Consider the following 25,819-nt stretch of genomic DNA (forward strand, 5'->3'; position numbering starts at 1 on the left):
CCAATCACAGGGCTAAGACAAACTTCTGAAAGATTACTTAATCCCTCCTCATGCCTTCAGGAAGACTTGTTCCTGTTCATCCTAGACAGAGAAACTTCTTGACTTTAAAGACTCCTTCAGACATAGATATTCAGCATCCTCCCAGTGACTCAATCCTATTTCCACACTATAAGCCCACTGGAGAGCACTGGGGGCTCTGCCTGGGCTCCCCTGCAGGCGGCATTGGGAAAGGTACAATAAGGAAGATGACGGGTTGCTGCTTCTGTCGTCATTTTAGTGCTGTTGCTTTACAGGGTTCTGGAGCCTCTTCTACCAGCACTGCCTCCCCCTCTTCCCCTTATCTGCCGAGGTCAAGCAAAAACTACTCCCAGGGACTTATACAGGCAGCCATACCTCTGGTTTGAAATATTCTTTATTTTGTAAACATCTGTGTTTAAAATAGATGAACCCTGCTCACAATTCATATATTGGATCTGAGACACAGTACACAAAGTTCACCCGTCACAGGGAGATGGTGGGGGCTCGGGAGCAGGTGGGATGCCTGGGGCTGGGCTGAATCTCAAGACAGCAGGTGCAGAGGTGGTAAGTAAACAGGCAGGAGTGCCTGCTCAAAAGTCTGGGCCTAATGCCAGATCCCAGGCCACCTCCTGGACTGGAGAAGTTTAGGGGTGAGATGCTGACTCCAATACCTCATGAGCATAGCTGCACCCTGAAAGTTCAACCCTCTGGCTCCCATACCTCTCCCCAGCTGTGATCCTTGGGGATGGGGCTAATCAGTTCATAGAATCTCCACTCTACGCTTTCCCTTCCAGAGCCCCTAGGGTACAGTAAAAATATAGTCCCTCTGTCCCAAGGGACAGAGAAAGGCAATGGTGCTCTGCCTGATCCTCGGGGAAAGCCACAATACTGGACCACAGGTTGGGGCCAGTGCCCAAAGCAACTGCTCCTTCCCGAAGTCCCTGGTGGAGGGCATGCAGAGGCTTGGCGTTACCATCTCCCCACCCCCAGTGTGATGCTGTGTCTGACACCTGAGGAATCAGTCCTCAAAGAAGCATCCCAGCCACAGTCATGACTTCATCCTAAAGTCTGCTACCTAAATTTCTCCTTAGCTAATAATTTATAACTCTTCCTGCCCTCCTTTTCCTTCCACTACAGTTAACCTATCCCTGTTCCTACATCCTGAGCTATCCTCTCCTACTCTGATAAGAGTCAAAAGGAAAGGTTTGATTTCTTCCCCACCTCTTTTTTTTTTTTTTTTTTTTTGAGGAATAAGGAAGTAGGGCTCTTAGTCCTTCACATGTGTGTGCCCTGGACTTTGGTCCTTAGTTGATGAATGATCAGTGTTGTCTTAGCTCCAGCCCTAGCCATGTGATGCCACTAATATATGTAGCTTAAGAGTGAGCCTCCGACCTTGGGAAGGTGGGGAGGAACCCTACTAGGGCTGCTACGGCTTGTTCCTTCTTTAAAGCGTCTCCTTCAAGCCACTCTTGGGCCATGTGGGGTTAAAGGAACTTCTTCCTGAATGAAGAGCTCTGGAGGAGGGAGTCCACTTCCCTCCTCCTGTAGCCACAGTGCCGTTGGCTCCTGTTCCAGGAGCTAGAGGGGCAAGATGAGCACTTTGTCTGGAAGGCTGACGAGAACAGCACCAAGCATTTCCACCCAGGGCCTTCTTTCTCTCTCCCCATGAAGTCACAGCTCTTCTCCCACAGACTTTGAGTCTCGGCAGAACCTTGAGAGCTGAAGGCTGGGTTCAGTGGTTATGTCCCCTCTCACTTGCCAGGGGGTTGTGGGGAAAGGCCCTTCTTACACAGAAAGGGAAGCCGGGGCCCAGGGAGCCCTGCTGCTGCCATCTTCCCCTCTGGTGTGCACAATGCCGTCTCTGGCCTCCTCCCCTCACTTTCACCTGATATAGAGGGGCTAGTCCTTCATTCCCAGACATTCCTCTTTCTGGGGGTGTGTGGTTTGCTTGTCAACATCGCTGGCCCCCGGGCTTTCCTTGCCCCTGCAGTGCCCTGAGGCCTTGGTGCACGTCTTTAAATTCAGGAGCCCAGGTGGGGAGAAATTGTGTACAAGCTGCATGGGAGGTAGAGAATGGAGGTGACTTTTTATCCTTGCCTCCCCTCAACATTTTTTTTCTTGTCTGAAGCACCTGCTTCTGAGCTCACTTTCCCCAAGAGGCAGGTGGGCAGGCAGCCAAGCAAGGCCCAAGCTGGGGGCGGGGGGGGGGGGGGGGGGGGGGGGGGGGGGGGCAGGCAGGGAAAGGTGGGACAGCCCCAGTCCTGAGGACCCCCAGGTTGGTGTCTCCTTCCTGCCTCGATGTGCCACTTTCCCAGACCACTGGTGAGGCAGCCCCATGGCACGAGAAGGGACGGTGGGGAGGGGAAGATTGGAAGAAGTACCCTGTAGGCTTTGGCCCCTTCGCAAAGCAGGGTGGGGGGTCCTCCCAGAAGAGTATGGAACATCCCCATGAGCCTGAGTCCATTCCCTTGGACAGGGTTAGGGAGAAAGGAAAGAGAGAAGCTGCACCAGCAGCCACACAGCAGGACGTGGAGGCAAAGAGGCGTGAGGGGCTTAGATCCAAAACACACTGGAGGGGAAGGGGACAAGGAGGGGAAGTGGGAGGAAGGGAGAAAAAGCACAGGAGGCAAGATGCACTGAGAAAGAAGGAGCCTTAAAGTGGCCTCACTCCAGACTGGGCTGCTGTCTGGGGAGCTCGGGGTGGTGAGACGGTGCCCATAGCATACTGGGGGCTCGTAGCAGGCCTGTGGCAGGGAAACAGGCTGAAGGGAGCCACTCCAGGCTGGAGGGGCTGGGGGCAGAGGCTGCTCAAAGATGACAGTGGGGCTGCTCTCAGGGCCAGGCAGGGGAGTAGCAGCTACTAGTATTCCACAGGGTCACCCGAGTGAGAGGAGAAGCAGGGCAGAGCCCGGACTCCCTGTCTGCCACAGGCCTCCTGAGGGGAGGGGGACCGGCGGGTGCTCCACGCAGGACCCTCAGCACCAGCAGGCTTTTGAAGAGTTCGCTGGGCCCTCAGGTTTGCCCTCATCCTCCTCCAGCTCGGCCAAGGCCAACTCATTGCTGGCACGTGTCCGGAGACCATCCAGCTCCTTCCTGTGGGCCTGCAGCACCAGCTCTGTCAACCGCGTGAAAGACTGGGAAACCAAGGGTCACACGTTAGTCGGGCTCCTCCTCCCCTTCCCCAGGCAGCCCTGTAACTGCCCCAGGGGTGGGGTCTCATCTAACCCGGCTCCCATCAGCTGCCTCCTCTCGCCTCCCCCCTCTGCTGGGTTCGGCCAAAGAGGCAGGGCAGCTGGGCTTCAGAGCAGAGCGCTCACCTCTTTAATGTTGAGGTTGGTGCAGGCACTTGTTTCATAGAAGTCCATGCCATACTCTTTAGCCAGCTGCAAGAAAAGAACATTCCTGAAAGGGAGTCGGTAGGGGAAGGGAGGTGCCCATGGCGCCCGGCACCTACTTCTACCATCGCCCTCACAGCCCAAGCTGTGTTGTGACAATTTCTCGCAGTAGGTCACTTCTCAGACCAAGCGGGAGCTCCTTCTAGGACACAGGCTAGCAGAGAATGGAGAGGCCCCGCACTCCCCACCCACCTCCATGCCGACACACCCCTACCCCCCCCCCACCCCCAACGCGGACACAGCTCACACATCAGGGGAAAAACACATCAAAATCTTGGGCAAGATGTCAAATTAATAAAAAAATAAACAAAACCCAGGCTTTGGGATCAAACAGACCCAGACTTGGACACCAGTGCTGCCACTCAGCAGCTGTACAACTGTGGACACATTACTCTAAGCCCAGCTCTGCCATCTGTTAAAGGGGAAAAGGGTGTCTTTCAACCAAAGTCATGGAATGCCTAAAAGGGGTCATGCATCTCAAAACACTTGCTCCGTGCCGGCCACACATACAGTACTGGACAAATACCGTTCTAGGAGGGCTTATTCTAGGAGGGTTTGCTTCTTTCAGATTTTTCAATGACCATGCATTATTGTTGCATACCAAAAGATCCATTTTATTTTAAGCGTTACGGACTAAAAGAGTGAGAGAAAAGCTCTGGAGGCCCTCGGAGTGGGTAGAGGACACTCGTCTCCGTGGTATCCATCCTTCTGTGCTCTGGGAGGGTGGTCTCCCTTGGCATCACCTTCCTACCCTCTCTGCCCCATGGCTTCTCTGACTGTGGGCCCTTCATTCCCTCATTTTCCTTCCTACCCCCTTCTGATACAATAAGGAGAGGGTGAGACGCCTGTCAATGGTAGCCATGCCTGGGTGCTGCCGGAGAAGCCAGCGACCCGAAGCCCTTCCTCGCGGTGAACACTGGGATGACATCTTTAGCAGAAGGTAATCCTGCTCTGGGGCACTTAGAGGTGGAGTCTTTGTTTTTGGATGGTCTTTGTTTCAGGGTGGACGCCAAAATCAGCCCTGAAGGGCAGAAAGCAAATTCTCAAGGATGGCAACTCCCCTAGTGCCTTAGGGAACCGTGGAAAGTGCCAGGGGGCCTGGTGACAGGGACAGAATCTTGGGTCCCAGCCCTCGGGACTGGCCCTGGAAGGCAACAGAAGACCCAAGGGATGGGGTTCGGCCAGCCCACTCCACTTACCTGTTGCCCTTGCTCTCTTCCCACCTGCCGCTTCTGCTCTTCATCAGCCTTATTCCCTATGAGGATCTTCTGGACACCTTCTGGTGCATACTAGGGACAAAGGACAAGCAGAGCTGCCAGTGAGTGCTGCCTTTCCCTCTTATCTCCCCACCATACATTCTCTTGGCTTCTATACCAGCACCAAGCTTAAGAGCTCTAGGGACAGAGCAGGCTGACTGGGTGCAGGTATGAGGCCCCCCCAAGCACCATGGCTGACCCCAGGGGTCCCAGAGGGCTGTCATGGGGACAGCTTAGAGTAGGAGGCACTCTGACTACTACTGCTGCTTCCTCGAGTGGGACAACTGGTGTCTGAACTGGCAAACTGCACTGGAGTCCAGCCCCTCATTCTGCAGATGGAGAACTGGGGACTCAGAGAGTTCAAATGGCCTGCCTGAGGCTCCAGAGCCAGGACTAGAACCCCATTCTCACGATCACTGCTGCTGGTCCTGAGATTTCAGGAAGGAAGCCGGTCACAGGGTAGGCTTTGGCCTAACTCACTTCCAAGGAAGAACCAGCTACGGAGGCCTGGCTGGGCACAGAGCATGGATGGCACGGCAGCTTGGGCTTCTTCCCCATGTCTTACTCACCCAGAGGTCTTCGTCCAGGGCTGTGGAAGGCAAGGTTTTCTGGGAGTGTTTGCTCACCAACCCCAAAAGCCTCGGCCCTTCCCATCTGGCCCTCGCTCTGCCTTCCCCTCTGAGGTGCCCCTCCCCCACCCCGAACGATGAGGCAGCATCTCCTACCTCATCCACATCACTGACCCACTTCATGATGTGCTGGTAAGAGCGCTCGCTGCTAATGTCGTAGACTAAAAATATCCCCTGAGAGAGAGAGAAGGAGAGAGAGATGGGGGAGGTAGATGCACACTGAGACCGTGCATAGTCATGGGGCCAGAAGCAGGTGTGGCACCTTAAATGCTGGGTCCCACTTTCCCTTCTCCCTGCTTAGGATACTGAGGACCCCTTAGCACCCAGAAATTTCTCCTTCTCTCTCATGCCCCCAAAGCGATTGCACCCTAGGCCTATCCTGGAACTCTCTGAGGTAGGAAGGCACCAAATGTTCTGACTGGGGCCTTTGGCCCAGGGTGGAAGGTGGAAGCTGGGGATGAGGATGGGGGACTTGCCTGTAGTGTGTGGTCAGAGAATAAGTGATCAATGAATGAATGATCAGTGAATAACCACAAGACTGCCTGAAGCTGCTCTCTTCAGCAGGCAATCTGAGGGCCCTATTTGGGGAGTCGGTGGCATAAATATCTCAAACACCCAGAGCGGGGAGTGTGGAGGGCAGCGTCCCACCTCCAAACCCTGAAAATGGTGGCTTACCTGGGCCCGTCGATAGTACTGCTTTGTGATGGTCTGATATCTCTCCTGCCCTGCTGTGTCCCTGCAGTAGAAAGCCGGTCCATCAGAGGAGCAGGGACCAATGGAACCAGAGAGGAAGGGATGAACAGGAGCTGGGAGACCCTGTGCCCTTGCAGGAAAAACTGGGGAGCGTAGGTCTCCAAGGGGGTCTGAGCATACCTGACTCTGCAGGAGAGAGGCCTGATTATCTGGTGCCGACAGGGCGTATGGGGCCTTGTCAGCTATAGCTACGCCAGGAGCCCCAAACATAAATGGGCCTTGGACAACCCTGGAATTTGGCCATTGTGTTCAGATGGGGTGGACGCTGTACCTCCAGTTCTTGTGCATGTACAATTCTCAGAGTTAGCTCCTCCAAAGGCTGGCAAAGGCCGGGCTTGCGGGAGCGTCAGACCAGAGAGCCACAGCAGCCCCCTGTGGCTACTGGTGGGAACTGCACCGTGCTGGATGGAGCTCTCTCCCCAGGGTCCCAGGTAACCCTCCCTCCTGCCACACTGCGGTGGCCCAAGGGTAAGCCTTTTCCTAAGACAAAGCCACACTGGTTACTTTACCAATTCCTTCGAATTCCTGCCTTTTGGTGACTTGTGGCCAAGCTCATAAAGTTTCTTAAGAAAAAGATTAAGGCTCCTAGGAGCAGGAGATGGGCTTTGAGACATCTGCTTCTCTCCATAGAAGAGGTGGCCAGTTAGCCCAGATGCAACCTCGGGATTTCTACACACGGGATTTCTACACACGGCAGTGGAAGCCTGGGTCTCTCCTCTCACACCCCCTCCTCCTACCCGACTCACCAAATCTGTATCCGCACTTTGATGCCATCTACCTCTATGGTCTTCATCTTAAAATCCACGCCTGGGGAAAGGAAGAGAGCAGGAAGTTAGGAAGGGTACTGCCCAGACCTGAATGGTAAAGGCCCAGGGCACTCACACTGCAAGGGATTTCCTGTGGCTTAATTTGGCAGAAAGATGGCATGAGTGAGGAGGACTTCTTGAACCAATTGACCCTGAGAAAGCATCCAGGGCTTTGAAGGGGGCTTCCCTTCCTCCTTGACCTGAGAGTTGACATGGGTAAAGGGCCGAGGCGGTACAGGAGGAAGCAGAGTGAGTATGGGGGAATCCATGCCATCACTGTCTCGCTCAGCCCCCAAATGTGTCTCGCTCTCCTCAGCATGAAGTCTTCCTATTTCTCCTTCTGGAGAGAACTGCGGGTATTTATTTATCCCCCCTGGAAGGGAGATAACTTTGTTATTTTTTTTCTCTCTGCCTAATTTTTTTTAATGTTTTATTTATTTCTAGGAGAGAGAGAGGGAGAGAGAGAGAGAGAGCGTGAGCAGGGGAGGGTCAGAGAGAGGGAGTCACAGACTCTGAAACAGGCTCCAGGCTCTGAGCTGGCAATCAGCACAGAGCCCGACACGGGGCTAAAACCCACGAACCGAGAGATCATGACCTAAGCAAAAGTCGGAAGCATAACCAACTAAGCCACCCAGGCGCCCCTCTCTGCCTAATTTTTAAAAAATTTTTATTTTTGAGAGAGAGAGAGAGAGAGAGAGAGAGAGAGAATGCATGGGGGAGGGGCAGAGAGAGAGAGGCAGACATAGAATCCAAAGCAGGATCAGGCTTTGAGCTGTCAGCACAGAGCTCTATGCGGGGCTTGAACCCACGAGCCGCGAGATCATGACCTGAGCTGAAGTCGGATGCCTAACCTACTGAGCCACCCAGGCGCCCCTCTCTGCCTTATTAATAACCAGGAGGGAGTGTGGTGCTGTCACAAATGTGGGCGGGGGCACACAGACCCTGGAGAGAGAGGACTGTGTACGCAGCCCTCAGCACCTAGCAGAGTCCCCAAGAAGGCCCGGTGGATCTGGTGGAGGAGGCACTGTTGTTTACTTCTTTATTTAGAAGGAACATGGGCTTTGAAGTCAGGCCTGAGCTGGAATCCTGACTCTGGCCATTTAACTCATAGCTATCACTTTGGGTACCTTTCCTCTCTGAGCCTCCATTTCCTCATCAGTAAAATGGGGACATTACCAATCATTTCAGAAGGTGGCTGAGAAGACCAGATGAGATACAGTGCCTGGCACCTGGGAGATAGTCAATTGACTGCAGTTCATCATAACCTGATACAGTCCTGGTCCATAGTGGGTGCTTGTAAATGACCACCAGTGACCAGGAGAAGAGGCAGTGGCACGCCATGTAGCTGGGGAGAGGGAAGGGAACACAAACAGGGACCTCGGGCTCATCTGCCCAAGGGCTCCAGGGGCTAAGCTGCCACAAGACACAGGAAACATAAGGCGTTTGGCAAACCAGCCCAAGGCAGAAACATTCGGAGAAACTTGCAGGAGTCAGCAGCACCGGCAGCACACAGGCTTGAATCTGAGAGACGACAGAGATAAGGGAGACATTTTTATCATGATGCCTCTTCCCAGCCCTAACTGTGCCCGGGCACTGTGCCCAGTGATTCAAGAGCTGTATCTAGTAGGTTAATTAAGCTTAAGTCTTTGTGTACTCTCTGGAGACAGGTCGGGAATGAGCATCATTAACCAGTTTTCTTGTGGAGAACACGGTAAAGGCACGGTTCCAGATGGACGTTAGTCACCAAACACACAGCCCCTAAGACCCCAAAGGTCCCAGAGTCTCCAACACCACCGCTATTCACCCTCGGCATGAGTTCTTTACCAATAGGAACTCTTCTCCCCTCCTCCAGCCTGTTCCCAGGCTTCCATAAACACAGGCAGATTAAACTCAGGCCCTTCCCTCTCACCATCGAGGCCAATCATCATTGAATTAGAGGGGAGGAAAAGATTCAGAATGGACAGCCCAAACTAAATCAAGTTGGTTAGACGTGAATCATTTTCCACCTGCCCAAGCTGATTCATTATCTATTGAGCTGTATTTTTCCAAATGGGCAATGTCTGGCGGCCATTCTTCCAAGTGTGCGGAGAAAGCGAGAGTGGAGGGCACCTGGCCTTGGTGGGGGCGGGGGGGGGGGGAAGGGTGGCGGCAGGGGCATGCTCACACCTCCCCAGACAGTTGTCAAGAATTTGCTTCTTGCCATCCCTGGCAAGGAAGGGAATCAGGAAATTCTTGTTCTTTCATGGTGTAGCGCCGGCTTCGCAGGAGAACCAGCAATTTTGTTCATTTTATAATCAAACCAGCTCACGCTAGCCCAGCGAACCTGGCCAAGGACAGTGCCTTGTGCAAAGTGGTCACAAGGTAGCAGGGAGGGAGAGAGAAGGGAACTTACTATGTGCCCTGCACAGTGCTAGGTGCAAGAGTGGTAAAAAAAAGAAAAAAAGACATATGGTCTCTGACCTTACAGAGCTTAATGGAAAGGAAACAAAGGCCCAAAGAGGGAAGATAAATAGCCCAAGGTCAGCACAGCAGGTGGTAGAGACTGGAACACAAGCCTGTTTGATGCCAGAGCCCTGGCCACCCCCAGCACTGCTTCTCAGGGGAACGAGAGTTGTGTACTAACTAGATACAGAGGACTTAACTATACTGTACTGGTTTCTCTGTAGGTCCTTGAACAGGGCGCAGCAGGGGAAGAGCTCCCAGCTCTAGGGGACACTGTGTGAGAATGTGAGGTGTTGGAAGAGGCAGCACTGACGAGAAGATGCAGCTGCCCTGGGAGTGAGCCCTGGGCTTGGATTCCTTCTCCTTCTTCTCTCACTTCTTAGCGGGGTGGCCAGGGACCAAGGCTGAGGAGAGCTGGGGGCCCACAGCATCCCTACCCCCAACCTCTCACAACCTAGGTCCTCCTGCCCACCAAGATTTGTGGAGCTCAGAGAAGTGAAATGCTTCCATTTTGGCTATTCATGTGCACTAAGGAAGAAACAGGAAATTAGTGCTTTTGAGGTATCTTCCTCACCACCACCACCCCTTTTTTTTAATTTAAAGATGAACTGCTCAGTGATCTTCTAGTGGAATCTATTCTTTCTACTCTCTCTGGTCCCATAGCCTGGACCTCCCACTGTGTCCACCCACCAATCATCCCCTGGCCTGCCAATCTGGCCCTCTGTGTGGCTGTTGGTTTTCTCTGCCACTGAGCACTGCAGGGGAGTCAAGACGCTGGCCTTGTTTAGTCACTCACAGACCCCTGCTTTCCCACCTTAGTGGGGCCCTCATAGCTGCTCAGCACACTTTATACAGAGGTGTGTTTACCCATCACTTTCCTGGCAGCCACTGTCCCTTTGCTGAAGGCTTCATTCCCCTCCTCCTCCCCCCTTCCCCTGCCCCCTTAGTGCCATGCACTCCACAGAACTTCTTCTCAACTCTCCAGGGGCAAGATGAATGCTGCCAGATGAAGCCATTCCTGAGGCCTACCTCATTTCTTCGGAGTGGGCCCCTGTTCTCTCTGCCTTCCTTGGGGGAAAGAGTCCTCTGTCCTTCCCAAGCCTCTCCTCTCAGCTCCTCATCACCTGCTCTGGGTGCTCATCCTAACAGTTTAGCCCCTCTTTGCTGCTCTCCACACTCTATGTGGAGCAGAAATACTCTCCATCCACCTCCATCCCCTGTGTGTTCTCATTCCGGGTCCTCTAGGGTAGATGTCTCACACTCTAAGGTGCACGCAGATCACGTGGGGATTGTGTTAAAATGCAGACTCTGATTCAGTAGCTGTGAGGTGAGGCCTGAGATGCTGGATTAAACTTCCAAGTGAGGCCCATGCTATCAGTCCATGGATCACACTTTGGAAAGCTGGCTTCTAGACAGTAGTTCTCAAAGTGTGGTCCCCAGGCCTGCAGCATCAGCATCAGCTGGGACTTGTTAGAAAATACAAACTCTTGAGTTCCACCTTGGATCTATGGAATCAGAAACTCTATGGGTGGGGCCCCTGAATCTGTAGTTCAACAAGCTCTCCAGTTTGAGATTTGGACTGGACTCACGCTGAAGTTTGAGGTTTGGACTAATCCTTTGCACCTGAAGGGTCAGGTGAGGCAGCACGGGTGGCCTCCCATTCTCCAGGTGTGCTTTGCAGGTGCTCTGCCTTAGAATCACCTGCGGTGATTTTTTTTTTTTTTTTTTTTTTTTTTAATGCTGCTACCTTCACTTGCCTAGACCCGCTGAGGGAGACTCAGAGAGCAAGGCCCAGGAACATATATTTTTAACAGGGCAATGGGTGATTTTTAGAGGAAAGTTTGAGTTACGATATAGTGAAAGAGCTATCCACCAGTGTTGAAATCAGAAAGACCTGGGTCTGAATCCTGATTGTGGCACTGGCTGTGTGACTTTGGGCAACTCTCCGCTTCTCTGAGCTTTACTTTTCTTATATGTAGAATGAGAATACCACTGGCCTCCTAAGGGCTGTAGTGGGATACAAATTAGGCAGTGGGTGTGAAGCGCGTGTGCATAGTAGGTGGTCGGGCACATAGTAAGAGTTCGTTCTCTCATCCCTCTGCTGAATAACAGCTTCCTGGAGAGCATCCAGGAAAACAAACCCAGAGAACCTCTGATGTACAAATGGTTACATGGTCTAGTCCCTTGCTACCCCACTGCCCTTGCTAATCCAGGGACCAGCAGCATCAACAGCATCAGGGAGCGTGTTAGAAATGGACGCTGCAGGTCCACCCAGACCTACTAACTGTTAGGCACACTGAAGTTTGAGAATCACTGTCTAGCCCATCTCTAGGCAGAGCCACACCCAAGGCTCCTAATGACACTTCTAGCACACCCATTTGCTAGGGAATCCAGAGCCCTCAGTTCTCGAGCAAGCCCTGAGAGGCAGGTAAGAGCGGTGATTACTACCGTAGGCACAGAGTGGCCACATGACATCTTCATGCTCCCACACCCTGTGGCTGGGCCAGAACCAGAAAACTGGCCTCCTGACACCCACCCACTGCTCTCTTGACCCACGGCTACAGACACCTTGGCACACCCCATATCTGTTCTATTGTGAGGCATCTGGAAGTGAGGCCCTGGGCACTTGTGGAGCAGGCCCGCCATAACCTATTTTCAGGGGACCCCTTGCTCCTTGAGACAGCTGAGGACTGCACTAAGCCCAGACGCGTCAGCCTGCACAGTGCCACACCGCTGTCCCTACAGGAGAGCCAGCCTCTTTTCCCAGGCCTAGGGAACACTGTGCTGTGAAGAAACAAGTACATCGCCTCCATGCAGCTCCAGCAGACATCCTTGGGGACGCTGGAAGCCCCGGACGGGAAAGTCAGGGAGATGGGGGCCCTCTGCCAACCAAGTGCCTAAAGCACGAGGCGCAGCTCATCCTTCTCTCTCAGCACCTCAGAGGTGCCAGTCATGGCAGCTGCCACACCCAGCGTCCCTTTCTGGCCGGAACTGCCCAGCCCCAAGCCTCTGCTCAGGGACGCAGGGCTGGGTGCAGTGTCCTCTCCGTGGATAAGCAGCTCCTAGATGGACCAGAGGGGGGTATCTCACCAAAGGAGGCCTTGTGGTGACCCCCAACAGTGACAAGGGAATCTGGCTAAGCCAATCAAACCAGCTCCCTCCAGATGGTGCAGACAGGATTGGTCGGTCGGTAACTAGAGGAACATGAGGCAGATGTGCAGAGAAGCAAGAGATGCCTCGAGACGGAACGCATTGGCCAGAGTGGGGGCAGGGGTGCTGGGTCCTGGTACAGACTCTGCCTTCCAGCCCACTCACATCCCCCTTTCTTAGGGGAGCCCGAAGATTCACAGCCTGTGGCTGTCCCCTGCCCCCAAGGCAGGCAGGCAAGGTGTTTCAACAATGGGGCTGCGAGGAAAATTCCCCCCAATTCCCTGCTCGTTGCTGCTTTTTTGTCTTCCAGCCCTAGCCAGACGTAACGTACCTAAGGGGAAGGGAGTATATTTTGCATTTGACAATACATTTTTTGTTTTTAAAATCTCTGCCTCCACTCCAGCAGAGTGCCGGGCGTAAGGTGGCAATTCCATTAGTGGCATCCCCCTGTCCCAGGGAGCATGAGGATGGGTGTCTGTGGCTCGAGAGCAGGGACGTGTGTCCTGCCATGTACCCGCGCCACAGACATCGGCAAGGAAAGTTCCTCAGCTAAGCGACTGCTGCCTAGGACTGTGGACAGTGCTGCCCTCGCTACATCGGTGGCCTCTGGCTCCTGCTGTGTCCCTGTCTGTACAGCCTCTGCTTCCCCGGCAGCAACTCTCAGAGACTGTCAGGCCACAACCAGAGCCCTGGAGCGCAGTGACGGGGCCACTGGCAGAGAACAGAAGGAGGGGCAAGGCTGGCCTCTGGGTCCTGAGAGCTGGGGCAGGACAGAGGGACAGGACAGGGGAGACGGTTCCCCGGGGGTGGTAAACTGTTAGACTGAGGGGGTGAGCTTACTGCCCCTCAGTCTAGAAGTGAAGTGCTGTGAAGACTGTGGAAGGAAGGAACAGGGCACATTCAGGGGAAAGAACACCCTTTCCCATCACCACCTGTCTCCAAAGAGAGCCCTGGGAAGCAAGGAGGAAGGGAGGAACAGGGGCGTGGTCGGTTGGAATACGACGGTGTGGTCAGTTTGGCTCCCATCCTGCCTTTCCCACTCATTACCTGTGTGTTCTCAGACAAGTTTTTTTTTTTTAAATTTTTTTAATGTTTATTTTATTTTTGAGACAGAGAGAGACAGAGCACGAGTGGGGGAGGGTCGGAGAGAGAGGGAGACACAGAATCTGAAACAGGCTCCAGGCTCTGAGCCGTCAGCACAGAGCCCGACACGGGGCTCGAACCCACGGACTGAGAGATCATGACCTGAGCCGAAGTCGGCCGCTTAACAACTGAGCCACCCAGGAGCCCCTCAGATAAGCTTCTTAACCTCTCTGCTGTTCTTCACTGCAAAATGGGAATGACAGCCCCTCGTGTCAGAGAGTTTGTGATTATTGTGGGGGAAGGTGTAGAGCCAGTAACACAGGGCCTGACACTTAGAGTTTTATGAAATGCTAGCTGAAGAGGCTGTCCATTCCCTTGGGAATGAGGACAGCAGGGAGCCCAGGGGCACAGTGTGGGGAACAGAAGGAGCTCGGGGAAGTAGGGGGGGCTCATGTTGGGAGAGGAAGGAGAGTGGGGCAGGAGGTGGGACGGGGGCAGCTCTAAGCCACAGTGTTCCAATGAAAAGAAAATGCCACCTGCCACAGAGCTCCCCCAAGTCTGCCTACCACCTAAATTCTGGCAAAGTCAGATGTGCCTATTGGCAGGCAGGCACCTCATGGGTTAACATCAGGTGCCAGCCTACCTGCCTGCCAAGTGCCACATGTTTCAAGTGGAAATAAGGTGCTTCTGGATGCCAAATGTTATCACTGTGATCAACCACAGCCCCAAGGACCAGCAGCGTGACTTGAGCCTTTTCATCAGCAATGAGACGCCACAACAGGAACAACTTAATACACCTGAAACCCAAGGCAGACACCCAATCCCTGCAGCCAGGGTGGCTCCAGTTACCAAGGCCAAGGCCCGGGAAGGCCTACAGCCCCTCCTTGGCAGGAAACCAGCATGTGCTGGACACGTGGAGCTCACGGGGGTTGTGGCAGAAGGTCACCTCCAAAGAGGTCACCCTGAATTGCCTCAATAGAAGCTTTAGGGAAAGGCAGACCCTGTGTGTGTGGGGGTGGGGGGTGGGGAGCACCTGACTTTGCCATCCCCAACAAGGCATCAGAATAATCCCCATTTCAAAATCCCCTTCTCTCAGCAAGAGAGAAGACGGGTAACACCAGGGGCAAATGATGCCATCTTCCCCCTGAATGACAAGTGAGGGGACAAACGGGAAGAATGATACAGAAGGTGACCTAAGAGACAAATCTCAAAGAGTCTCTTGGCACACAAATGTCACACCAGGTGGGTGAGGGGAGCGGGGTAGAGCATCTTTGCCCCAAACCTGCCACTTGCTGCGTTCTCCTTCCTTCCGTCTGGGGACACAGCCTCGCTGTCTGCTGGACCACACACCGCCACCTGACCTCCTCTTCCCCAACGGCAGATTGACTGTGCCTCATGCTGGCCTCATCCTGGGGAGAAGGTGCACCAGGCTCTCTGGGCAAAGGCATTACTCAGCATTCACACTGTCTTGCTCTGGCAGGGATGGGAAGCCGAAATAAAAGAGGCGACCCTGGTCTTTGGCAGACAGAATCCTGATCCTCTAACTCCAAGGCCACGTTTTAACCTCCAGGACACTGAGTCAGTGGCTCTGATTCAGATACCACCTGCAAAAAAGACTGCAGATTTTAGAATGATACTCTCTCCCTCCTTTCTTCTTAAGGACACAAACAAATGCGTGCATGCGTGCGCGCGCGTGCACATACACACACACTCCTTCAATGTGATCAGAGGTGATACAGGGACCAGAACAACTCTAAAGGCTACCACCTTCACATCAAATCTTGAAGGGCCAGTCTTTGGAAACCCAGGGCCCAGAACCCCAAGGGCTGTTATCATGTAGAAGTGTTTCCCGGTGAAACACAGGGTCCCATGAGACTGGGAGGAATGCATGTTCCCAGTACCTGAGCCCTAGGAGCTCCCTAGTCCAGAGCCCCCAGCAGTGAGATGGTCGTGGAAGGTCACTCCAGCAGCCATCTGACACCCCCAGTGACTGAGCGACGGGCAATACTGACCTCAGTCTAAGACCCCGATCCCTCGTCTCTGCATTCACCAAGGAGGACCCCGCTCACACTTCCTTATTCCCTGCTATGTCTGAGTTTCCCCTAGGACGCATCTGTGCAGAAAAGCTAGGCGCTGCTGGAAACTGCTCACCCCTCGCAGAAGCCTCCCCCTCTACTCTCAGTCCCAAACCCACGTGCAGCATAGTGAGTTTCTCATTGTCTAGGAGTCCTGAGACACCAACACTACTGGCAGCTTCCCTCTGGAAGAGCAAAAGTCCTCCAGGAAAACGCATGCGTGCATTCATTTATGCATTCACACAAACAAACTGTTATTGAATGCCTACTATGTGCCGGGAACTAGGTACTAGAAGACGGAGCAGTGAATTATACAGAAAGATCCTTGTCTTCAGAGAGCTTCTATTCTACAGAGGAAGGGCAGATAATAAGGAAAACAACTAACACATAATTTCAGAGTGATGTTAGGAGGCAGGAGCAGAATAAGGGAGTAGAGAGTGAGGAGATCCACATGCAAGCTGCTTTCAATTGGCTGGTCGGTGAAGACCTTTTTTTTAAAAAAAAATTTTTTTTAATGTTTATTTTTTGAGAGGAAGAGAAAAAGACAGTGTCAGTGGGGGAAGGGCAGAGAGAAAGGGAGACACAGAATTCCAAACAGGATCCAGGCTCCAAGCTATCAACACAGAGCCCGACGCGGGGCTCAAACTCACAGACTGTGAGATCATGACCTGAGCCGAAGTCGGATGCTTAACTGACTGAGCCACCCAGGCGCCCCTCAGTGAGGACCTTTTAAAGCAGGTGACATTTGACCTGAGACCTGGGTGACAAGAAGGTACTAGCACAGCAGAGACCTGAGGGACCAGGGCCCCAGGCATGAGCAACAGCAAATAACCCTCAGGCAGGAACACCCTTCAGTCAAAATGGAAGTTCCTCAGAAGGGAAAAGGCAGAGGGACCCGCATGATTCTTTCCCTTGTTATAAAGGGGGAAACACAGCAAGGCCTTTCCCTGCTCTGGGATCTCATGGGGACCCAGCCTCACATGTACACCTCAAATGTACATAAAAACTTGTTTGGAGGCTCTAACCTGAAGAATGTACCAAGAAACTTCTCAAACACTAGCAAGGCCAACTTGGGAACTCCTCACCCCCCACCCCCACTTTATGATGAGATCTCTATACTGAATTGCTCATGTGTATAAAGTACACTGCTCCCGTGCACACAATAGGTACACTAAGCAGGCGCTCGAGACACACCAGTTCCCTTCCCCTTGCCCTTTCCACTGCCACATGCATAAGCCTACATAGGGCCTCAGTGACATGAGCCGTGTGCTCCAGCCAGCCCTGTCCTGCTCTCCTCTGGCAGACCCCTGACCTGGGCCTTGCCTCCCAGAGCTGCTGAATGGTTGGTGGGCACCGCTGCCATGCTACTGACCACTCACCTCTCCACCCTCCTCCTGAGCCTCTTCCTAGACAGGGCCATGTTGACAGGCAACAGAAGGTTCCCAGAGGAAAAAACTGGAGCTGGGAGCAAACATCCGATAGGGGCCAAGGCCTCCAGATGTGTCTGCCTTCACACAGAGCCAACAAAGGAAACTCCTAGCAAGGATCTAGTAGAACCGAACTTGGTACAATCATGGCCTGGCTGCCACCAGCTGGCTCAGCCAGGCGGAAGAGTAGAAGCCCCACATCATGAGGTGTTTTCCACAGCACCTCCTCCCCGACCCCCTGCCCCTGGGGAACCCTACTTAGTCTTCAAGGAGCCACTCAGATGTCACTTCTCTGAAGCCTTTACCAACCAACCCAAGAGGAATTTATCACCTCTCTGTGACATTGCTTTTGCATACTATTCTGCTTGTCTGGATGCCTGACTTCACAACTGTCTGTACTCTGAGCTCCCAGAGGGCAAAGCAGCATCTTATTCATTTCATATTCTCATTGCCTGGCAGAAAGCAGATACAAGAATACATATTAGTCAACAAAACTGAATCAAGGAGAGAAAAAAAAAAGAATGTGTGGGTGAGTGAGTGAATGAATGAGTGAATGAATGACGTTCAGTACATTCCAGGAGATAAGATTGGTGAGAACAAATTTTAATCAGGGAAGAGCAATCAGAGAATGACCCATAGTTTGAAGCCAACTGTCAGCCTTCTCTATAGATTACAAGGCCGCAGTCACAGAGTTCTCAGGAGATCTATTATCAAAATAGTAATACGAGGGCAACACTCAGATCTCACCCTCCAAGGTCCCCAAGCCAGATGCCTCAATCCTCGTCCCTGACAGGTCCCCAGAGGGTCACGACTAGGAGGCAGACTTGGCCAACAGCAGGGGCAGGAACATGGCTCCATCCCGGAGCCCACGGTGAGTGGGGGAGACACACGTCTGGCTCACTGGAGAGACGTTCTCCTTGGTGGCCTGTGCAAGGGTCTTCTCAGATGAGCAAACTGCAGAAGAGGTGGTTCAAGTCTGGGGCGCCTACACTCAAGATGTGGGCCATCACTTTTCTCAGGGCCTCAGTTTCTCCTGTTGTGAAACCAGGCTGATGATTAATCCTCTCCTCCTCAGTGGGAGGAATTAAATATCCAGGAAGCTCTGTACCCACCACCCCCCTCCTCCGACAAAGCACACTGCCCAGGCAGGAGAGCCAACCAAGGAGAGGTCAGAGGCCTGTGCAGAAAATTGGCAGTTTTACAGGGAAACAGGCACAAATATTAGATTACAGAAGAAGGCACTCTGAGAAGAACTGGCAATCAGGGTAGAAGGGTAATGGCCAAATATCGACTTTCATGCTACACAGCTCATCACCAAGCTGTCTGGGAGCGGGAGAGGATGGTAGGAGAACAGGAGCAGGGGAGGGGGCCGGAACCAGGGACCTCAAAGCTGGGGGTGGTTCTGCAGAGCCGGCAAGGTGGCACAGGTATGCAGAGCAGCTGAAACGAAAGCCTCTGAGGGTTCCTGGAGCTGTTCTCACGGATCACATCCCTGGGGAACGGGAGAGGGTGTGGAATGGGGGCCTGAGGCTTAGGGTGATACCCAAGCCTCGAGGCAGAGCCCCTCTCCAGTCCTTTCAGGTCACCTGTCTCCTGACCTCCCCCCCTCCCCCCTCCCTCTTCCTTCTCAGAGTCTGGAGCTGCTGGGGCAGGGGTGGGGGGTGGGGGGCTGGCACAGAAACCGCGATGAAACCCAGAGCCTACTCCTGTGACCTCAGGGAAGTGAGCCAGTGCCCTGTCCCCTGTGTGTTCACTGCTGTCAGCTCCTCACAGGCACCTCTCACGGTGCATGTCCATCAACAGTGCCCAAACCACTGAATGCGTGAATGGCAAAGACGATGGCCTCAAAGCGCATTGCTGGCAGCATATTAATCTCGAAACTTTCTTTATGAGCTAGGAATAACAAATGATAAGAATAATAATGGCAATAATCAAATAATTGCGTCAGCCACCATTTTATGGAAGGCTCTGCCAAGTGCTTTAAATCCATTAGCCTCTGTAATCTTCACAATGACCTTTAGGAAAGATTCTGTTACTCTCTTCGATTCACAGACGTGGAGACTAAGGAAAGAGATGTTAAGTAAGTGTCTGAAGGCGGCAGGAGCTAGTAAGGCCATGGGGACTCTCGTGCACGTCAGTGCTCTTTCTGTTCTGCCCATGGCTGCTCTCCCCTGCCTGCCCTTCCTGCAGTGAGGCACACAGACGCACCTGGTCCTGTGTCCGTACAGGTCCAGGCTCCTCGTGGTGCGGGCACGCCCGAGTGCCCAGGCAATTGTGCCCTGGTAGGTTCCATGCCCCCCGTGATCCATGCCTTCCCTAGCCCTCTCCCTCCCTGTCACACAGGCTGCCCAAGCCAGTTCCAACAGAACTTCCAGAGAAAGAGATTCTGCAGCAGTAAAGCCAGCCTGAGGAATGAGCCCTGAGGCCATAGCGGTGGTTCAACCAGTCAAACTAGAAAATCACTGGACAGCCTCCTTGGCACCCAGATGGCCTTTAAAACAAAAAGGTCCAGAGACCATGTGCCACGTCCACTACGGGAAGACCAAGGGTGGGAGGGAGAAAACCAAACTGAAGACTGCCCCTTCAGCTTGATTGTGGCTTACATGTCACTCCCCGCCACCATGCAGAAAGGAAATCAAAGGCCCCACCGCACGTAGATGTCATGCAGGATAAGGGAGGCAGCACCGATCCCATGAGGCCCTTTCAGAAGTTTCCAGGTTGACTGGTTCAAATGACTCTCCTCTCCTGGAGGGAGAGGAGGGCAGGAGACAGGGTGCAGTTTGGTGTGGGTGCTACAGGAGGGGAGTGTGGCAGAGAGGAGCTGGGAGGGTCCCTCATGCCCACCAGCGCCCCTGACTGGTCTCCCTGCCACAGGTCTGAGCTCTCTCTCTCCCAGCCAGTATCCCAAGTGGCATTTCCACCATGTTATTCCCTGGCTCGGACACCTGCTCTGCCACTGCCAAGGCCCAAGGCCCACCTCCTCAGCCAGGCCCTCAGTGCTCTCTGCTCTCATTCATCCATTAATTCAACATTTATAAAGCTCCAGCCTGGCCCTATACTAGGATGATGAAAATAAAGAGTAATAAGATTTGGTTTCACCTTCAAGGCACTTAAAGTACGGTCTCGGAGACAGAGAGAGAAACAGAGGAATGTTCTCACTCTTCCCCTTAAAACTCCCTTCTGTTCCAGTCAGACTGCCCAGAATCCCATGAACACCCACTGAATTCCCACCGTTGTCGTCTCTACTCCATCTGCTCCTTCCTCTCCAGGAACTGAAAAGCAGCCCACGCTGCAAGGGCTGGCCTCAGCCTCCCCTCCTTCTAGAGCCTCCCTTGCAGCTTCTAGTCAAGCAGGGCCTCCTCGTCTGGCCTCCTCTGGCATTCTGTCACAGCAGTAGCACTCACCATCCCCTCACCAACCACTGCTTGTCTCCTGCACCCTCGCATTGATATTTAGCTGCTGATAATGCCTGCAAGGCCTTGGTTAACAGTAACAATGATCATAATTGATTCTTGACATTTGATGAGCACTTCACCAAGTGCTTCCAGATCTCATTGTGGCCACACCTCTTTCTGCCTGTGTTCTGGCTCCCCAACTAGGTTACAGGCTTCTGTGGGCAGGAAAAGGTGGATGGAATCGGTCTCTAAAATGCCTGGCACAGTGCTTTGTAGTGAATCCTTAATTAATTAGTTTAACAGGTGAGGACACAGTAAAGGACATTAAGGCATCAGCTGCACACCGGTACACGACCCCCATCCGGTGGGCACAGCTGCACGGGGAAAGGCTTGCTCCTGGCACGCATCCAGCTCAAGGCCACCTGCTGACTAGAAAGAAGAAGGGCAGTCAGTGCCTCGTCCTCCCCAGGAGGTTTCTTCACTGCTCCCTGGTGGGGGCCTTCTCTGGAATGTCACAGGCTCTTACAGTAAATGGCATAAAGAGTGAATCACAAAAGTGCCAGCCTAGGTGATATCAACATGATCCAAGAATCTGAACTCTGTCTTGGCAATAATTGGTGAAATGCCTCGTTTTCCCCATTCACAAAAGTAGCTCCGGGAAAGGTGCCTAGATCAACGTCCGGCACGGTATAAGAATGTGTCTCAGACAAGGAGCAGCTTGAGAGAAGTGATGACGTGGATTCTGCAGCCTGGAGTCTTCAGCACTGATCCCAGCTGCAGGACACACACATTTTTTCTGAATGGATAAATTAACGAATGTGACTTGGGAGCACCCATTTTCTTGGCTCCTTGATTTGCCTCCTGGCTGCCCTTTCCAGCTCCGTGGGAAACTTTCTATTAGCACTGAAGGGAAAGCTTTTCTTGACCATCCAACTCTGTCCCTAAGTCTTAGTTAATGCTGAAAAACATACCCAAGACAAATCACAAGTGCCTGAGTTAGCTTAAAAAAGAAGGCTCTGAAGAAGCCCAGTGGGCAGATTTTAAAAGGCTGGTGTGAAGAAAGACAAGTTTCTTCCTTTTCCATGGAATCCAAACTCCTAAACGGTCCTCTGCATCGTGGCACAAGGCGGACCCAGCCATCAGAAGCAGAGGACATGCTCAGGTTTTAGGTCCATACACCAAGGACCTTGAGGAAATGGCATGGGGAGTGTGTAACAGAGAGACTCCCACTCAGTTTGCTGATTCACCTCTGCCTCCAAAGTGGTGGGCCCTCAGGGGACTCAGAGGAAGTCCCTGTGACCTGTGAGGGGAAACTGCACATTTGTCTATTAGCCAGAAGGAGGTGTCTGAGAGGAGACGAGGTGGAAGAGACATAAGATTAACAATTTGGGAGCGAGGGACTTAAGGAAAGCATAAGCCTCAGAAGGGCCACCTTCTGAAACATCGGTTCCCTCATTTGTCTGTGGGAAAGTGGGACCCGTCTCCTAGAGGAGGCTGGCGTCCCTAACAACACTGAGAAGGAGCCCAAGAGCTTCTGAATGAGGTGGATGAATAAAGTGCTCCAGGGTAAAATAGGCCACTGCTAGAAGAAATGTGGCCAGGACACCAGGGTGCAAACTACTGCTCATCAGACAAAATCCGGGGACCACCCCCCAGCAGCCCACAGCCCTCTGTAATAGCTCAGCAGCTCCTGGCACCAAGCCCATCTAAAAAAATAGCCACGGAAAGTTTCCTTAAGTGCTAATCTGCTGCCCTTTGTCCACAAACCTGCAACCTGTCCCCATATCCCATCTGGTTCCTCAGCCCCTACCTTGCTCACTCCTAGGCCTTTTCTCAATGCCTCTTCTGCCCTGAGCCTCCCCTAGAGGCATGCAGCCTTCCCTTGGCTTCTAGTACCCTGCCCATCCCTCTGAGATATCTCTCATCCAAGCTGTGGCCCAGCCCAAGCTCCAGAATTCCTAGGAGCCTGCCTCACAGCTCCCCTGAGAAAGAAAGATGTTATCTGTTCCCTTACCCTAGGTCCCTTGAAGATGGCGAAGAGAGGATGAGACCCTGCGAGCTCAAGGACAGTAACAGTAATACCTAGCATCACCTGTGTCGAGCTTGTGCTAAGTGCTTTTACAAACATGATCTCATTCAATCCTTGCAACACCTCAGGAGGTAGGTACTGTTATTACTCCCATTCTACACACGAGAAGCACCAAGCTCAGAAGTTTAAGTGATATTCAAGGTCATACCGTCCCAAAGTGAGCTCTCCAGGTCCATGTGACAACAAAGACTGCCTCCTAACCACGAGGCTTTGTTCCTTCTGGCTCTACCTGCTCCCTCTTCTCTCTTGGCAAGGAGCATGCGATGGGAGGGAGGGTGGAAGCCTCAAGTGAGAGCTGGGTGCTGGAGTCCTTTCCCAGGAAGGGGGAGAAGGCTGTTGTATGTGGTGGGATTCCCTCAACTCAGACTTCCTAAAGGAGGAGGCCCCTCAACGTCCAAGGGGGAGAAACTCCCTCAGAGGGGAGGCCACTCCCTCCCTCCCAGAACAGTCTCTCTGGGAAGCCACCAGCTCTTGTCCCTCTAAGCATAGGCTCCCACACTGCCAGATCAAAGAGATGTACTGGAAGGTGGGTCCTGGACAGCCATGTGAGCCTCAGGTGTGGACCAGTAGTCCTGACATTCTTCACCCTCTTCGGCCTCCTTCAAAACAAATCTTCAGCCAACCGTTTTTCTGGAGCTGGCTACTAAGCGCCCCTTTCTCACACGCCAACACGCTCACCGAATCTACGCCTTCCTCCAGGTGTCCCACCTTGTGGCTTACCTTCACAGCTGTGCTCTGGAAACTCAATCCCTTTGGCCCCTCCCTGCCTCCTGTCTTCCCCTCCCGGCTCCACACTGGGTCGACCCTGAACTGAGGGTACCCAGTGACTCAGTGACGCGGCTCTGCACCCTGAACCCCTCTTCCGGAGCACGGGCTTCACTTCCCCTCCCCCTCTCCACCTGCGGGTGTGGGCAAGTCATTTCAGTGGCTACGATTCTCGCTGCCCCAGCTCGGGGTCCCCAGGCCTACGCTCGCCCCGGTGGTCTCGGCTCCGATGGGAAGGCTCCCCAGCGCCAGGCTGGAGAACCTATCCCTAATCACGGACAACAGCAGGGACGCCCTCACCTCCAGGACCCGAGGCTCAAGTCCCAGGCGGTGGCCCTTCACCAGGATTTCTTCCCTGGTCCTGGCCTCCCGCGCCAACGCCTCTAGCAGGGGCGGCGGCCAGTTCTCCCGGGCTGGGGCAGGGGGCCGCCTGGGGCAGCGGTGCCGGTGGGGACGGTGCCCCCCCCCCTCCGGCCACCGCCCCTTACCGATGGTGGAGATGTGCGAGGAGTGGAACTCGTTGTCGGTGAAGCGGCACAGCAGGCAGGTCTTGCCCACCCCGGAGTCCCCGATCAGCAGCAGCCGGAACAGCACATCGTACTGCTTCGCCATGGCTGGGGCGGGCGCGGGCCGGGGGCTGCCGGCGGGCGGCGGGCTCAGCCCCGCTCGGCCGCTGCCATCGCGGCGCGCGCCCGCCCGGGGACAGCCGCGGGCGGCAAGGAGGAAGCCGGGCCGGCCTCCGCGCCGGCCTCGCGCGCTCGTTCGGGGCCGGGGAGCGCTGCGCGGCGGGAGCGCGGGTGGGAGGAGAGAGCGACGGCGGCCCCCGCCCGCCCCTTCCCCTGCGCCGCCGCCGCCGCCCGCGTCCCGCGAGAGGGGGCGGGGAGCGCGCGCGGTGCCCGGCGACCCCGCGGCTGGGGCGGGCTGGGGCGGGCGGGCGCGCTCCCCGGCCCGAGGGTGCGCGGCCCGGGCTGGAGCCCAGCTCCCTCCCACCCACTGGGTGCTGGATCCACCACCCGTGGGAAACAGTGCGGATGCTCTGAATGCGGGAGTTGGGGTGAGCACCCACCCAGCCCACCTCTACCAAACTCGGCTTTTGAGTCTCAGCACTTCTCCCCAAATCCCATCCCGAACCTGGCCTCGCTCACCGCGCCCCGCCCCAGTACCCCAACTCCTTCCCGGGTCGGGGGAGGGGGCCCAGAGTTGGTCCTCTCCTGGGCTCACCCCAGGTCTGAAGACCTCGATCAGGGTCTGCATTCAAACACCCATCTATTCTTGAAGTCACCGTCTCCAGGAACACTCGACAGAGTGTTGCTAGAATTCTGTGTCTGCCATCTGGCTTCCCTGTAACCTTGTGTGATTGTGTCCGCCCTCCCCCAACCCCTTATCCCAGTTTTAATTTAAATGGGGAAAATTTCTGCTGACCTTCACTAGGAAAAGATCGATGATCATAAAAACATTTCCGAATGCACAACCCTTCGTGCAGGCAAAATTATCTGTTTTGGGTCTAAGCTGCTTAGGGTAAGGTGCTCAGGACCCCAATCCATTATTTCAGACCACTAAATATTTTTGCTAGTGTATACCAAAGGCACCAAAGAATGAATGGGCTTCTTCCAAGGCCGATTTACTACCACTGAATGTGTTAGTGCCAGAGAGAGGCAAATACATGTTTTCTGGAGTCTAGAAAATTGTGTATTCCTAAGAAAGGGTATTAGGGGTGAATAAGCTCAGACCATTAGATCTTTAAAAAACGATGAAAGGTGTGTGTCTGAGTATTGGATAGAGAATGTAATTTTCAGTAATAGGTCAAGGAAAGCTATCTTCTTCACTTCAAGAGTTGTATTTCAGGCAATGTGTCTAAATTTATAATATAGAGGAAAAACTCCTGAATCTGATACCTACTTTGATGACACTAAAAGAAAATAGACCCTGTGAATTCCATTAAGATTTCCAGGTGTATTTCTCTTCAGTGGGTTTACATTGGGTTTCAGGTGCATGCTGGGGCTCTGGAGTTGGGCTCACTCGGTTCCGGCCGTAGATCCTCCACTCAGGCTGTGCAACCCTGAACATGTTCTAGTATCCTTCTACCCCTCAGTTTCCTCATCTGTAAACTAGGGATATCTTCACAGGATTGTTAGAAAGATGAAATAACGTGTGGGCAGGAGTTAGCTCAGCACTTGACAGTACTCAATAAATGCTGAGGGACAAAAACCACCCCATAATGTTTTCCTTATGCATACACAGGTGGTAAGTGTATGCCACAGATGGTCAGGGATGTTTTCCTGCTGTGATTTTCATCCACAACACCACACACAGTGTGATCAGGGGGGCTCGGCCTGATCCCCTTTGGGGACTTGGACCTGCCTTCCCACTGATTGGGATCATAATGGTAGATACTCTCCATAGGCCTGCTAGTGGGACCATTAGTGGCTCTCTGCTTGCTTCTGTCCACGGAACAGGAAAGAAGATGCAACCTGAGGTAAGTTCCTAGTCCAAGATGAAACTTCACTTTGAAGAAAATGGCTTTCCTTAGGCAAGA

At 53.5% G+C, this 25,819-nt stretch overlaps 1 protein-coding gene across 2 annotated transcripts; it reads right to left on the reverse strand.

Annotated features, from left to right (window-relative positions):
* Positions 1 to 394: 394 nt before the first annotated feature.
* On the reverse strand, positions 395 to 23,956 carry RAB15 (RAB15, member RAS oncogene family). 2 transcript variants are annotated; one of them, XM_039242104.1, is made up of 7 exons: positions 23,772 to 23,956; positions 6,798 to 6,858; positions 5,974 to 6,034; positions 5,395 to 5,472; positions 4,613 to 4,702; positions 3,336 to 3,401; positions 395 to 3,152 (listed from the first exon to the last, which is right to left on the reverse strand). In XM_039242104.1, the coding sequence occupies exons 1-7, from the start codon at positions 23,893 to 23,895 to the stop codon at positions 2,994 to 2,996; spliced, it is 639 nt and encodes a 212-aa protein (XP_039098035.1). In that variant the 5' UTR covers positions 23,896 to 23,956; the 3' UTR covers positions 395 to 2,993. The 2 variants fall into 2 exon arrangements, with proteins under 2 accessions (XP_039098035.1, XP_039098036.1); XM_039242105.1 differs by lacking the exon at positions 5,395 to 5,472.
* Positions 23,957 to 25,819: the final 1,863 nt, after the last annotated feature.

Source organism: Hyaena hyaena, unplaced genomic scaffold (genome assembly GCF_003009895.1).
Source record: "Hyaena hyaena isolate Hyena2069 unplaced genomic scaffold, ASM300989v1 scaffold_208, whole genome shotgun sequence".
In the NCBI taxonomy this organism is placed as follows: Eukaryota; Metazoa; Chordata; class Mammalia; order Carnivora; family Hyaenidae; genus Hyaena; species Hyaena hyaena.

Excerpts from the sequence above, each read along its gene's own strand:
- RAB15 (XM_039242104.1), bottom strand. The coding sequence starts at position 23,895 with ATGGCGAAGCAGTACGATGTGCTGTTCCGGCTGCTGCTGATCGGGGAC. Across the intron at positions 6,035-6,797 it reads AAAGTGCGGATACAGATTTG|GGACACAGCAGGGCAGGAGA; the intron begins GTGAGTCGGGTA and ends TTTCTACTGCAG. Across the intron at positions 4,703-5,394 it reads GGGTCAGTGATGTGGATGAG|TATGCACCAGAAGGTGTCCA; the intron begins GTAGGAGATGCT and ends CTTTGTCCCTAG.